The 15,078-nt window shown below is 40.8% G+C and overlaps 1 protein-coding gene across 5 annotated transcripts in view; it reads left to right on the top strand.

Annotated features, from left to right (window-relative positions):
* Nucleotides 1-2,580: 2,580 nt before the first annotated feature.
* Nucleotides 2,581-15,078, top strand: part of ORC5 (origin recognition complex subunit 5) — a 92,515-nt gene continuing 80,017 nt past the window's right edge. For 3 of the 5 annotated variants that reach the window (XM_044423393.1, XM_044423389.1, XM_044423392.1), the window contains exons 1-4: nucleotides 2,653-2,671; nucleotides 4,904-5,080; nucleotides 10,149-10,241; nucleotides 10,764-10,961. In XM_044423393.1, the coding sequence (XP_044279328.1) occupies nucleotides 4,970-5,080; nucleotides 10,149-10,241; nucleotides 10,764-10,961 (402 nt within the window). In that variant the 5' untranslated portion in view covers nucleotides 2,653-2,671; nucleotides 4,904-4,969. The other 2 variants (XM_044423390.1, XM_044423391.1) reach the window with 2 other exon arrangements.

Here is a 15,078-nt window from a genome sequence, read left to right as displayed (position 1 = left end):
TGAGAGCTTTAGGCCAAAACACAAAAGAAGGTTCAATGGAGATTATGCACACTTACTTGGGAGCATATCACACTCAATACAATGGGACTTACTTCTGAATAGACATATATGAAGAAAATATTTTTTCCTGATGACCAAACAACAAAGTCCAGTTACTTAGTGTTCTTCCAGACAGACACATAAGGGTTGAAAATATAAAATAACCCTCTGTTCCTCAAAAGCCTTGTGGTTCATGATAACCATGTACAAACCTAACTGAATGTTTCCAGTTATGATGTTTTCTGTTACTAATAATTACAAAAAGATAGATGAATAAATTTGCTGTGCATGCTGACTGTGGCAACTGGTTCCAACTGGAGATGGTCTCACTCTCTATTGCTTGTGTGCATCAACAATAAGGAGTCTTTTTAAAAAAAATAACAACACTTGCAGGTGTTGCCTGTCTCTTTCAGTCAGACAACAAACAAGAGGAACTTCTTTTTGTTCCCAGCATATATAAGAATGTTTATATTTGAATTTGATCTCTCTGCATCTCCACACCATTGATCTATATTCTGCATAGGAACAGTGTGCATGCTATTATGAGGCAGCTTTATGTAAGGACAGAGCATCGACCTAGCTCAATAATATCTACCTAGCGCAATGACTGCCCGTGGCTCTCCAGAATTTCAAGTTGGCATCTTGCCCAGCTCTAGCTGCAGAAACGGGGGACTGAATCTGGGAGCTTCTGTCAGCCTGTGGTGAAACTGGTTTGAAACTTGAAAAGATGAAACCAAATACTGCTTTAGAAAGTCTAAATCACTTCATACAAATGTAATGTTTGTGGGGGGGGGGGGCGGGGAGAGGCAGGGAAGAACAGTTTATACTTGGCATGCAGATAGCTTAGTGTGCGTTTGAAGAACAATCTTAATATGTAGGTGGTGGCCTACATAAATGATGCTGAGGGAATACTTCATAGGAGTTCCCCACCATTATTTTATTCCTGCTGCGGCTTAGCAGAGTACTGTGGCCAATGGGACAGATATAAATGCCCTGGAAAAATGCATGTGACATTGCTAGATTAGAGAGCACCAGTTGAATGGGACTGGATGAGGACAAACAAACTGAAACTGAACCAAGCAAGGCTGAGATTCTCTTAGCAGGTGAAGCTTCTGACTGGATGGCAAGTGCCCAGCCTGTTTTGAATGGGGTTGCAGGCCTGCTGAAAGAACAAGTTTGTATTCTGGGGGGTTCTCCTGGAACCATCTCTTCAGGCTGAGGCAACCTCAGTGACACAAAGTGCCTTCAACCAATTTCAGTTGGTGAGCCAGTTACGCCTCTATCTGGACAGGGATAACCTTTTTTCAGTTGTCTATGGTCTGGTAACCTCCAGGTTAGATTGCTGCAATGTGCTGTACATGGGGATGTTTTTGACAGTAGTTCAGAAGCAGAGCCTTCTGCATAGCCAGGATGATAACAGATACCAAAAGTTCTGAACACAGAACCTTTATTCTTGCCTGCTTGCACTGCCTTCCTGTATGTTTCCTAGTCCAATTCAAGCTGCTGGTTTTGACCTAGAAAACCTTACACAACTTGGAATCACAATACTTGATGGAGCACTCTCCTGGCATGAACTTACCTGAACACTGCATCCATCATCCAAGGCCCTCTTCCAGGTGACTGCTGTGAGGGAGGATCAGAAAGCAACAGAGAAGGCTTTCTCGGTGATGGCTCCCCAGTTGCTCTGGTTAACTCTATTATCTCTCCCAGGCATTTGGTAGCATATGATGAGGTTCAACCAGGTCTTACATTTTAGTGTTTTCTCTCTTGAATGTCTTTATGTACGTAGATTTTTATAATGTATTTTTAAAGTTTTAATCTTTGTAAACCAAATAGTGAACTTCAATTATTGGGCAGTACAGAAAAACAATCTATTACAATAAAATCTGAGTTCGATGCTTTTTTCACTCACACACCTAATTGGGAACATATGGTGCTCCAGATGGTGTTGGAATGCAACTCCCATCAGTCCTGATGCCTCGCCATTGGCTGTACTAGCTAGGGCTCATAGGATTTGCTGTCCGACAACATCTGGACCACCACAAGTTCCCTACCACTTTCCTACTGGGATTAGTTTCAAGATTAAACTGCACTTCTAAACACACTTAGGAGCCAGTTGCATTGGACTGAATATACAATATTGGATTGGGATTTCCAGCAGCACAATTCACAAGTGCGCTGTTCATTTCCGCTTAAGCCAGCTGGAAATTAAATGAATTGTAAAATGGTACAATATTTCATGTTAATGACGGCTGAGGAACCAGTAGCCGAGAAGCTGTATAAACGGCGATGCTAAGCTGGGCTCCCGCAGCAGGTTTCCCTAGCTGGGACGAGCTCCGACGGGACGTGTCACGAGGCCGGGCGCTCTAAAGCACCCCTCGAAGCGAATCTTCGCAACCGCGGGAAAAGGCTCTGTCCCGAGGGGGAGGAGGGAGGGCGTTGTCTGCCGCCTTCGCTCGCAAGTCGTTGGCTAATACTGCGTGAGTGACAACCTAGGGATCAAATCAGTTCGCGCTTACCCCGCAACGACTGCGATCACGTGGGTTTCCTCCGGTCGGCTGATGAGCGGTCCGACTCCGGCTGTTCCGTCTCTTGGTGCGCTTCACTCGGGGAGCCGTTTGTTTGGCCGTAGGTAGACGTTTGTTCGACAGACCTTTTTCCTGAAGGGCAGGTGGAGGTATATGCCGGCCACTGGCTTGCCCAGGCTGTGCTGCACGCTGACCTGGGAGTCGGATGCATTGCGCTCAGTGGGGCTGGCTTCTGGGTAGCTGCGAAGAGGGTTGCACGCAAAGGCTGTTTTCGTTCCTTGGGCAAGGCGCCCATTCGACACCACGGTCCGGCAGCGTCCCAGTTGGCGGTTCTTAAAACAATGGAAGCTGCTGTGTCCTTGCAAGCAAGCGAGCGGCCCCTTCACGCCTGTCCAACGCCCTGGGGTCTGGGTGACACGCGTGGTCGGTCTGGAAAGGATAACTGGCAGAACAGGCCCAAGCCTATGACCTGCAGTGTAGAGAGATCATTGGGTCGTATGCACGGAGAAAGGGCATGGGGTTTTGACTCATCTCCCCACAAGGCAGTCTTCAGGTTTCCAGAGAAATGTGACTTTAAATCTGCTCTGAATCAGCTAAATCATTTGATTTCGGTTCATGTGTTGTACAGTAGATGCACGACTCCAGTCCGGATCGGGAACCTAAAGTAGAAGACTTTGTTGTTGTTAGTCGTGAAGTCGTGTCCAACCCATCGTGACCCCATGGACAACTTTCCTCCAGGTCTTCCTGTCCACCATCCCCCAGAGTCCACTGAAGCTCACACCAACTGCTTCAGTGACTCCATCTAGCCACCTCATTCTCTGCCGTCCCCTTCTTCTTTTGCCATCAGTTGTTCCCAGCATTAGGGTCTTCTTCAGGGAGTCCTTCCTTCTCATTAGGTGCCCAAAGTATTTGAGTTTCATCTTCAGGATCTGGCCTTCTAAAGAGCAGTCAGGCTTGATCTCCTCTAGGACTGACCGGTTTGATCGCCTTGTGGTCCAAGGGACTCGCAGGAGTCTCCTCCAGCACCACAATTCAAAGGCCTCAATTCTTCGGCACTCAGCCTTCCTTATGGTCCAGCTTTCACAACCATACATTGCAACTAGGAAAACCATAGCCTTGACTATACACACTTTTGTTGGCAGGGTGATGTGTCTGCTTTTTAGTATGCTGTCTAGATTTGCCATAGCTTTCCTGCCCAGGAGCAAGTGTCTTTTAATTTCTTGGCTGCAGTCCCCATCTGCGGTGATCTTGGAGCCCAGGAAAATAAAATCTTTCACTACCTCCATTTCTTCCCCATCTATTTGCCAGGAAGTGAGAGAACCTGATGCCATGATCTTAGTTTTCTTAATGTTGAGTTTCAAGCCAACTTTTGCACTCTCCTCCTTCACCCACATCAAGAGGCTCTTTAGTTCCTCTTCACTTCCTGCCATTAGAGTGGTATCATCTGCATATCTGAGGTTGTTGTTACTTCTTCCGGCAATCTTAATTCCAACTGGTGATTCATCCAGCCCTGCCTTTCTCATGATGTGCTCTGCATATAAGTTAAATAGGCAGGGCAACAGTATACAGCCTTGCCAAACTCCTTTCTCAGTTTTGAACCAGTCAGTGGTTCCATGTCAAGTTCTCACTGTTGCTTCTTGAAGTAGGTTTCTCAAGAGACAAATAAGATGGTCATCTCTTTAAGAACTTGCCACAGTTTGTTGTGATCCACACAATCAAAGGCTTTAGCATAGTCAATGAAGCAGAAGTAGATATTTTTCTGGAACATCCTGAAATCCTGCCTGTACTTCTGGTAGTTCTCGGTCCACATACTGCTGGAGCCTAGCTTGTAGGCTTGGTCTGTTTATTTGAATATAATTGCCAGATTATCACAAAATGAATATTGGAAAGAAATTTGGTATCAATGCAAATTCAACATTGATTTCAATGGGATATACAGCCAGGTAACTTGGCCTGGATGCAACCCATTTCTAACCCCTTGAATTTGGTGACATCTAAAGTCCTACACATTGCTTTTGTTAATATTGTAGTGTTTTATGCATCTTAGAGTTACCTCATATATACCTTAGTTGCATTGTTAACATTTCTGTTGTTAACGTAATTGTTCTATTTTAATTATCTGGTTGGAAGACTTTGGGGGCTGATGCTAATCTTACATTTGTCTAAGGCTGAGACCAATATAGTCTTGGGGTTCAGGTGAGCACTTAATTATAACATTTTTCTTACTAATTTTAATATGAACAATATGCTGTAAAATTAGTGATCATCTGTCAATCTGTATTTGGTAAGTATGACCTCACAGGAAGTATTAAAATAACTGTAGCTTTGTTTTCCAGATCCATTTTCTTTGCATCCTGGAAGCTGCCAGGTGAAAGTACTTAGTTATAGAAACAGAAGTTAAAATGCCTATCTTCAAACATCCAGAGTATCCTGAAGAAATATTGCTTCATTTGGAAGGCCTGGTGCCTTGTCGAGAAACTCAAGTCTCCACCTTATTGTCAATCTTTGGAGAGGTATCATACATTTGTCTATTTTTTCTGATTGCACTTTAAAACGCCTTGTTTTCAGAGTGGGTAGTGTGCTGTTTACTTGCTGGAAAGGAAGGGTTTTGTTTCACTTCTGTTTAGTTTGGTGTTGGTGCAAGGAAACCTGGGTTCAAATCTCTGCTTTGCATGCAGCTTCCTGGGAAGTCTTGCACAAAGGAGCATATAGTCTGCAGCCTTCCATATATTTTGGACTATTACTCTAATCAGCCCCAGCTGATACAGCTAATGGGTTAGTTATAGGAGTTTTAATCCAAAACATCTAGAGCAGACCTGGGCATTGTATGGCCTGCAGGCCACATCCGGCCTGATGGCTGACCCTGACTGGCCCGCATGAGGTCACTGGCAAATTAAAAGTCAATGCAAATATATATCGTCGTAATATAGATGCAAGCAATACAACTGTACTGCTTTTATTTTGAAGGTTCTACTAAATTGAATTGAATTTATTGCTTTTCATGTAATGTTAATGTTAATACTATTGTTTTTGTGAATATTCATTAAATAGTGTTGTTCTGTGCTCCACATTTTCATTGTAATGTTTCATTTATTGTTTTTATAGAGAGATATATTGAGCAGAGCTATAAGTGTATTGGTCCGGCCCTTAACAACTGTCAAAGTTTCTCATGTGGCCCCATGGGAAAATTAATTGCCCACCCCTGATCTAGAGTGTACTAGGTTTTCGGTCCATTAGCAAGTTGGCACCTTACCATAACCTGTCTAACTGGATGGTTATTAAGATGCTGTTGTTAATGTGTCATCAGGTTATCTTCAACTTACGGCAACTGTATGTGTGAAAGCTCCAAAATTTCCTATCCGTGACAGCACTGTTCAGCTCTTGTGAATTCCAGCCTGTGACCTCTTTTACGGTGTCAATCCATCTCATATTTGGTATTCCCGTTTTTCTTTTACCAGCAGCTTTCCCAAGTATGATTGCCTTCTCTAAGGAGTTTTGCCTTTTCACGAAGTGCCCAAAGCGTGACAGCCTCAGCTTTGTCATTTTTTGCTTCTAGGGAAAGTGCTGTCTTGATGCTATGAAGATACAAGGGCCATAGCTGGCTGTCACACTATTGGGAATGAACAAATTTGCTGCTGTATGTTGTTCAATCGCTCCTGCTGGCAGAAGCAGCCAAGCAGGAGAGATCGAGCACCAGTACGTTCACATTTTTTTTCTTTTTCATGACATTCAAATATTTTCAGTAGGTTAATTCCTTGCACATCTCTCTAAGCCAGAAGTGACAACTCACAGCATCCAGATATGGGATTGCAGCTCCTATCATCGCTCAGCACTGGCATGAGCTGATGCGGCCCCACAGATGTTGGTAGACTGCAGTTACATGTTGTCCACCTCTGTTCTCACCTGTGGAGAAAATAAAGGTTTTACAGTATCTTTTCGTGCTGTCATCTTTCTCCTGATTACTCAGGAGACTGGTCAAACCTGTTAATGTGTGTAAGGTTTGACATACAAAATTCTGGCAAGCGACAGATTTTATAAAATTCTTTTGTACAGACATACGACTTCAATACGCATTTATGGCAACAAGTTAATGAGGGAATTAAATAATTATATTAATGCATAGTAAATATGATGCATTTTCCCTAAGGTCGGTGAAGGCAAGATCTGGTTTGCAGATCTGTTCCATGTTGCATTGGAGCCCAATCCAGTCGAGGGCAGGCTGAGCACCCTCTGTAGCCCCTGTCCCTTCCCTTTCCCATGCCCTGCCCCCTTCCCAATCATCACCCCCTGATCAAGGGAGCATCCCAATTATATCTCCAGAGATAACAAAGTGTCCCCCCCCCCTTTGTTTGTAACTTTATCCCTTTGCTGTGCTGTCTCTGATCTCAGATAAGTTGAGGATTTCCCCACATTTCTTGACCAAGGGTTGGTTGCAAGTACAGGTCCTGGCTAAGTTCATTCCTATACTGTTCCCATCCCAGTTGTCTCAGCCAGTGCTTGGAGGAGCCAAATTCATCAAAGCCTTTGCCATTTGCCTTTCTCTCTGCAGAGAGTGGAATAAAGCTGCATGGCTCTCTTTCCTTGGAGACAAAATAACTTTTTAAGAAAGAAAGGGTATAGGGAGGGATGTTGACAGAACTTCAGGATGGGGCCTTGCTCATTTTATGTTATCTAGTCTGCCAGTATGCTGTGGGTGAAGGTAATTATTCTGCCTTTCTGAGGTTTCAAATTTCTTTACATATAGTTTCTTTGTATTCTCCCAACCTGAGTAGACTGTTCTGGGGATCTTTGGTGCATAGTTAGGGGTTCTGTATATAAATATGATTTTCTGAAAGACAGGGACAGGATTTTCTGAAAGACTGATTGCCCACTGTGAAGGACTTCCTGTAGTATGCAGCTGCCCATATGGTTCTCTCTCTCTCTCGCTCTGTGTGTGTGTGTGTGTGTGTGTGTTTTCTCCCCTAGGATGCAGTTGAAGTTTACATGGGAAATCTGATAGGCCTGCCTAGGTAGTCTGCTATGTGACTGTTTTTGTTTGTACACAGTACAGAATATTTTGCGGTGTATGAGGCTTCTGATTCCTTGGCAGACAAATTGAGGTAGAAAATGTTCTAATTTTTTCTTTAACTTTCTACATAATGTAGCTAATCCTTACAAACCCAGGCATAGGCCAATATTATCCTCATATTTCACATGGGACATTTTGACAAACAGACAGTAGCTTATGTAAGACTTGCACATAGATTCATGACTGAAATGAAATTTGCAGTGGAACATGTTTGGCTCATTGTCTGTACCAAAAAGTCTTTAAAACAATGACATATTTTTGTAGCTTATAAAAAGAGATGGGATAGCATTTATTTAAGTTGTAATGAAAAAAATACTTCATCTGTCCCCTCAGCAGTTTTACATCACATGGATTTTGGTACAGTGGTTATTGTGGGCTTTGTTAGAGAGGATTGACATTATCTGCATGCTTGTGTAATTAATCATATCTATGCAAGCCCTTTAGGAGAGGAACATGTCATTTGGTTCACAGTATGAAAACTGATGTCAACAATCTTCTGTTGCATTTAATTTTGCCAGATGAACTTTCAAAACATGCAGTATTGATGTATTCACCATGAAGGCAAGGGGTATAGATTGTTTTTAAATGAAAATTTAAAAATATTTTAGTTTAGTTTATTTTGCAGTAGGGATGATTTTGATCTAATAAATTGCAAGATGAAAATGAATGTTTAAATTGTGCTTTCAGGAAGCACTGCAAGACTTTTTGATTTACTGGGGCATTTATCTGGAAGATAGTAATGTGAAAGAAGTAAATTCCATTGTTACTCAAATCTTATTCTGTCTGGAAACACTTTACCTGCTTTCTTTTATCAATTTTGTTTGGAAGTATTAGTTCAAACAATATACATATATCTGAAAAGTTACTACATGGTGCTTAGGAAAGTAGCATTATATCTGCAGAATAAATTAGTGCATTTTCCATTTTTGTTTTAATTTATTTAGGGGAATGGTTTTTAAGAAATAAGTTCCTGACTTAATCAAAAGTTTGCATGTGCGACTTTTCTTGCTAATTGAAAAAGTTATCAGACATGAAGGATGTGTGTAAATTATACTTAATTATACTCACAAACCATTGGCTTTTCTTCTTTTGATTTCTGGTCACATTCAGAAAATATTTCATCCCTCTCCATGAAAACATGCCATGATTTGAATGAGACTCTAGCTTTCTTCTGTCTTGTCCATTGAGGCTTTCCCCCCTTTCTGTTTGCATGCTTATTTTCAGGGAGACTTCTGTTGGTATTTCCTGATTCTTTTCGGCTGGGGATGAGACAAATCTGATAAAGTTCATTGTACATTTGATTTTTTCTGACTTTGTCCTAAAATTTCCTTCAAGTTTCATTTAGTGACTTTAGTGTGGCAAACTATTAATGTATTTATTATTACATTCTTTTATATGCTGCCTGTTTTCCTCTTTCCAAGGTAGCTTACTTAGCTCCCTTTTATCTACACAGCAGCCCTGTGAGGTAGGTTAGGCTGAGAGTGAATGTCTGATGCAAAGTCACCCAGTGAGATTCATGGCTAAGTGAGGACTAGAACCCAGATCTCCTAGATTCCCAGTCCAGCACTCTATCCATGACACCACATTGGCTCTGAACACTATCACCAACACTGAAATTTTTGTGACATAACCCACTGCATCCTCTCCCTTTTCCTTGAAATCTTTCTTCAGAAGCCACCTTTTGTGTGGATGAAGTGGCACAACTGCAATTTGTTCATATTCATTCCTTGAATCTCTTGTTTCTGCTATTCCTGTACAGCCATCAAACTTCACGCTAATCTCCTTGGGACAAGCATCTATCTTTTTTGTTTATGTGTTTTTAAATGTTGGCATACACTGTATGATGTATTTTACTGTATTTTGTACTATTGTTTACCACTTAGAATGCTTCTGTTGTTAGGTGATAGAGAAATCAATCATTCAAAAAAAAAATAAATATTGTTGTCACAGGTATCGATGGTGCTGAAACCATAAGAATATACTGACCCACCTTGCTTTCACTCCATGAAGTTATTAACTCAGTTTGTGATGTTGCTATGACTCAATAAGTTTATTTTACTGTATTTATAAGTTACTTTTCCAGCAAGATTGGCATTTCAAGCAACTTATGGTTAGGTGCTCTCATGATTATGTGCTTCAAAAGCTATTAGTATATACCATTTTGAAGGCTTATTGCCATGAAGTCTTAGATTTTGCCACTCACACTGTTCATTTCTGCACCATCTTTGGGAGTTTCAGTGCTGGCTTTAGGCTGCGTCGTGTCTTAGGGGTTTCACTGCTGTACACAAGCCATTCTTGCTTTTGAACCAGGCTCCCTAATATTCAGTGGATTATAAAATCAAGTAGATAAGTTGCCCTGGTGGATTTTAGCTGCTGCGTTTTTAGAGAGTCCCTTTATTGTCAAGCTTTTCATCCAGCAGAAAACTTGATGAGTCAAACTTCTGTTTGACTGAAGAAAGACCAAGCTGCACTTCTTAAAAATAAAGCAAACTTTTTTTTTTTTTTTGGTCCAGCGTCAGCATTTTAGCTTTCCATCCCTTTTCATCTATGGACACACATCGAGTGGGAAAACTTATGTGATGCAGACTCTTCTGAAAACCTTAGAGGTAAAAAGAATAATGAATTTGTACTACATAATCAGAAAGCTTTTTGGGTGAGGGTGTTGGATCTGGTGAGGGGGAGAAGAGACCTCAAAAGCCTTTGGTTTTGTTCATCTTTGTTGCTTCCTCAAGAATTATTAGCAATCAGTGTGGGTACTAATCCAGTAAGATTTTCCTCAAAGAATTTTGGGAATCCTTAGCTGCCCTGAAAAGAGTTCCAGAGATTCAAATACTTAATACTATAATAGATGCATTTAACACCTGATCCCAGTTTGATTGCTGTTAACTTCTGCAGCTAGTCATCATAGTAAATGAATTTCCTAAGATCTTTTGAGTCCAGCAGGAAAACTGTGGCGTGGCTTTGCAAATGGGCTTGTTAGGTGCATTACTTTGCAAAACTGATCTGGGTTGTTTGAAGACTTGTAGTTTTAGTACAAGAAATGTATGTGAATAATATTACCCCTTCTCTGCCATTTCTTATAATAGTATGAATAAAAGCAAGCCTGAATTAATTCTCTTTCATTTTAGCTACCCCATGTGTTTGTGAATTGTATCGAATGTTTTACTTCAAGACTGCTCCTAGAAGAAATTTTGAGACAGCTGCAGTGCCTTTCCATCAAGGAAAATGATGTTCCATTTGTTTCCTGTGACACATTCAATGACTTTGTACGTTTATTTAAACGGACAACTGTGGCACCTGATCTACAGAATCAAACTATATATATTGTAAGTATGTAAGTCCAGGTGCATTACTGCCATTTAAAGTGAGCTGCTACCTGCTGTAACTAAACGTCCGGAAAGTAGGGCACAATTCAGCCTTTTTTACACATTGCCATTTCCCATTCAATAATTTTCTTCGCAGCTTAAAATAAGAGCCGGCTGATTATGATTTAAATGTCAAGAGCTTAGAGAACTTCTACAAGTTTTTGGTTTAATATTTTATATAAGATCCAAAAGTGTCATTGTGCCCCCTCTGCCTCCTGCACACTTTTTTTTTTTTTGCCAGAAGTAGTTTTCCTCTGAGCCAGAAAGGGCAGCTTTGGATCCAGTCAGTCGTTTTCAATATTCTGCTTTTTCCTCATTAACTTGTTACAGAATCTCTACACAATGCCAGTGTCATGCTTTCATGCAAGGATGGGCAACTTGCTTCCCAAGGTTGCTAAGGCCAGTGTCTGTGTGAGAGCAAGAGAGTGCAGTTGAGTGAGTCTCTGAATAATGAGCCAGGGTGAGGAAGAACATGGGGATGGTGACCCCGAGTGAGAGAGAAAAAAGTAGGGGAAATGTGTTTGCTGGCAGGAGTGAAATGGAAGATGAAATGTTCATAGAACATTCACCTTCTGTGAAATAGATTACTTTTGGCACTGAATTTGGATTTAAAAGAATTGCTTTGCAAATTGAAGCTGAGACCCAATTCTTCTTGCACTTGATCATTTGGCTATGTTTCCTGTCCTTTATGACTAGCAATGCCTCCCATGGCAGCCGATTTGTACCCAGAACAGTCTCTCAAATTGCCAGATGTGCCCCCAAATTTGCCCTCCCCTGCTCCAGGGCACACATTCATTCATGTAGCTCTCTTGAACATCTGCATGGCCCTTTGTGAACTAGGAATGCAGTCTTTGACACATCCAGAACTTTCCTGCAGCTATATGTGGCAGTGGAAGATCTTTGCTGGTGAGCAAGCTGTCTTTCAGAGGAGCTTGTCTACCATTACTGAACTTTGGAATGAGCCAACTCAGATATGCTTCCAAGGAATTCCCACATTCCCCTGAACAGCTTAATAAGATTCTGATTTTGTAAAGGTGAGTATAGATAATGGATATATCATTGTACATATATTATCTAGAGTAGAGAACAAACATAAATTATACATATCTGATAACTGCCATGTTTCCTCTTTTAACTGTTATTGCAAGGGAATGTGATAAACAGTAATTAAGTGGAGCAGCTAAGAATAGGTATGTAAAGAGGAAGATTTAGTTAGGCTAGCATGAAGTTGCATTTTTGGAAGGGAATTTGCTCCTTTGAATAAAGATCAGTTAAATTTTATGGATCTTACAGTCCAGGGGCAAGATTTAAAACTGGCTGCTTGCTTTAAAAGTTGTAAGTATGCTGAATAAATAATGTAGTATGTAGGGATAACTAGAGCAATGAAAAATTAATTGGGCAACATAATTCTTCATAGCCTATGAAGAGTAGATGGAGGAGAAAGAGAATGTAGTTGAAAGATCTCTGTAATTCTTCATATGGCAAACAGTTAATGTGAGAACACCAGTTAATGGAGTCACAGGGGGAACAGATTGAATTCCTTTCAAGAGAAAGATCTCATTCCAAACTTTTGAATAAAACTGAAAAAGTAATATCACACTGAAAAGTGGATGGTAATTTTGAGTGACTTGTAATTTTCCTCTTTGTTTCTATGGTGCATCCTTCAATAAGCTAGAAGCAACTTGCCCAAAACAGAAGTGGGACTAGATATTGAAAGACACTCGGTTCTCAAAGATGAGCAACTGCAAAATACATTAAGTGCTGGCCTTGTGACCTATAGCATGACTTTTGTTGTAATACTTTGTGACTGCATTCTTATGTGGGCATAGCTCCCACTAATTTCAATGAGACATATTTCTAATTAAAGATCGGGCCGAGTAGTTCAGAGGTAAGATGCATATATTGCTTTCCAAATGTCCCAGGTTCAATTCCTGGAGTCTCCAGCTAAAAGGATCAGGTAACAACTGCCTCAGACACTGGAGAACTGCTTCTAGTCAGAAGACTTAGTATGGAGTTAGGTCAGAAAGTAGACTGACTGGGCAAAAGTTGGCTTCCCATGTTTCTTGGGCTCTGACCTACAGCTCAATTCTAGCCTTAGGAGTGAGAGCAGGCTGTGGCATGGTATGCAATTCTCCTCCTATGTACGTTCTTGCTGACTTTCTTCTTCATGTGACTGCCATAAAACCTGGTTAAAGTCAAACTAGTCTCACTCCAAGATTCATTTAGAGAAGCAGGGATGAGGATTGAACCAGCAGCCCAGTCTTGAGCTCTTAAACCCCAGGTTCATTAAATCAAAACTGTTTCTCACTAGATTTGATGCCATGGTTATGACAAGTTTAAAGATAGAGGTATCCTTCTAGTTATGTTCTAATAGATACATTTCAGTTTGTCAGGCTACTTGAAAATGCTATCTGTTACTTTGGTCCTTGCCCATCTTATTTACTCAAAACAACTGGAAGATGGACTGGACCATTAGCACTATTAAACACCTCCTTGAGGAAGACTGTCTGAGCTGCCTTTAGAAAAGCAGCAGCTAAAGAGATCAGGATTGGGCTCATGCTCTTTAACTAATTTTCATCCCATGTTTAATCTTCCACTTTGGGCAAAGTTTTGGAGAAGATGATGGTGTCCCAAATCCAGGTGTTTTGGAAGAAATGGGTTGTTTTTAGAGCCATTCCAGTCTGGATTCAGGCTTCAAGGTTGAAGCAGCTTTGTTGACATGTGCAGGGGAACTCAGTGCTGGTTGTCTTCTTGGTTTTGGTGGTGGGGACTTGGTTTTATTGGGCTTTTTTTTTTTTTTTTTTTTTTTTTTTGCCTTTTAGCAGCTTTCGAGACTAGCCAATGATCTTTAGCTTGTTAGGTGTCTCAGAGTCATTCCATCTTACTCTGCATGCTCTTTCAGCATAAATTTTACATGGTGCTGCCTTTCAAAACTGCATGGAAAGTTTCACAGATGCCAAATGCATGTTAGTGTGAGCCAGAAATTCTGAACACCATTTTTGGATTAGTTGTGTTGGCTGCCACTATATTTCTGGGCCAAATTCAAAGTGTTGGTGCTAACTTTCAAAGCCCTAAATGGGTCACCTTAAAGACTGCCAAAGTTGGCAAGCATGACAAAGTCTCTGCTGTAGTGGTTGAACAGTTACAGGATCCTTTCCAACTCATTTAATGAAGACCTTTCAGAAAACCAGGAAAACTTAAACTTTGCACTACAGCATTTCTTTAGGAATGAATGGCTTATCCATTTCACAGCCATTTTTCTCTGAGTAATGGTGCTGCTTTTTGATGTGCATAGTCCTCTCATTCCATATTTTATGTTGCTTGGTCAGAGGTCCTATAATTAGCCTCAGTATTTTTTTAAAAAAGTTGATCGTTGTTAAAGATAAGACTGAAAGTTCATGATTAACATAGCAACCCCACTGTGAGTACTTGGCGCCTCCTTGTGGAACCTGCACACATGGCGGCAATGATTTGCCCAGTTGCATCTGCCCTTGATTGTGTGACTTGCAGGCTCCATGTTGTACATCAGGGTTCTGAATTTCACAGGCAACATTACTGCATGAGCAGTCTCATATACACTCCTGAGGAGAAATGAGCAAACATGCAAGCTTGATCTCACTTAGGTTCTCTAAATTTTTTGTCACAAGATCATTTTGCTTCATTTGTGTTTGTGAAAGTGAACATTTTTTTTTAAATTGGTGAAGAAGGCATATTTTTATTGGTAAAAGAGTAAACAGTGCACATACTTTTGAAAAGCACTTTGTGCCTGAAAAATGCACGTTTCTCCCCATATGCTAATAAATAAAAATGCTAATTTGGAGGGATTTGGGGAAGTGTGCAGATGTGCTTTTTTGGAACATGAAGACAACTTTGGTAAATTGTAAACTTTTTCCAAGAATTGCATTCCTGCTCACATTTGTGTTTGCATGATTTTTGAATGGGAACTATTGAATTACTTGCGACTCAACAAGTATGAATCAGTGCTAAATATAATACGGTCACATTCCAAAGATCCAGACAGATAGCTTCATGTGTGCCAAAAATGCCTTTAAATACTTATTAGGGAACAGTCGCCTAT

This window comes from Varanus komodoensis, unplaced genomic scaffold, assembly GCF_004798865.1.
Source record: "Varanus komodoensis strain SLA01 unplaced genomic scaffold, ASM479886v1 scaffold13_3, whole genome shotgun sequence".
Classification (NCBI taxonomy): Eukaryota; Metazoa; Chordata; class Lepidosauria; order Squamata; family Varanidae; genus Varanus; species Varanus komodoensis.
The sequence above is the reverse complement of the archived record's forward strand: the minus strand, read 5'-3'. Positions and strand labels throughout refer to the sequence as shown.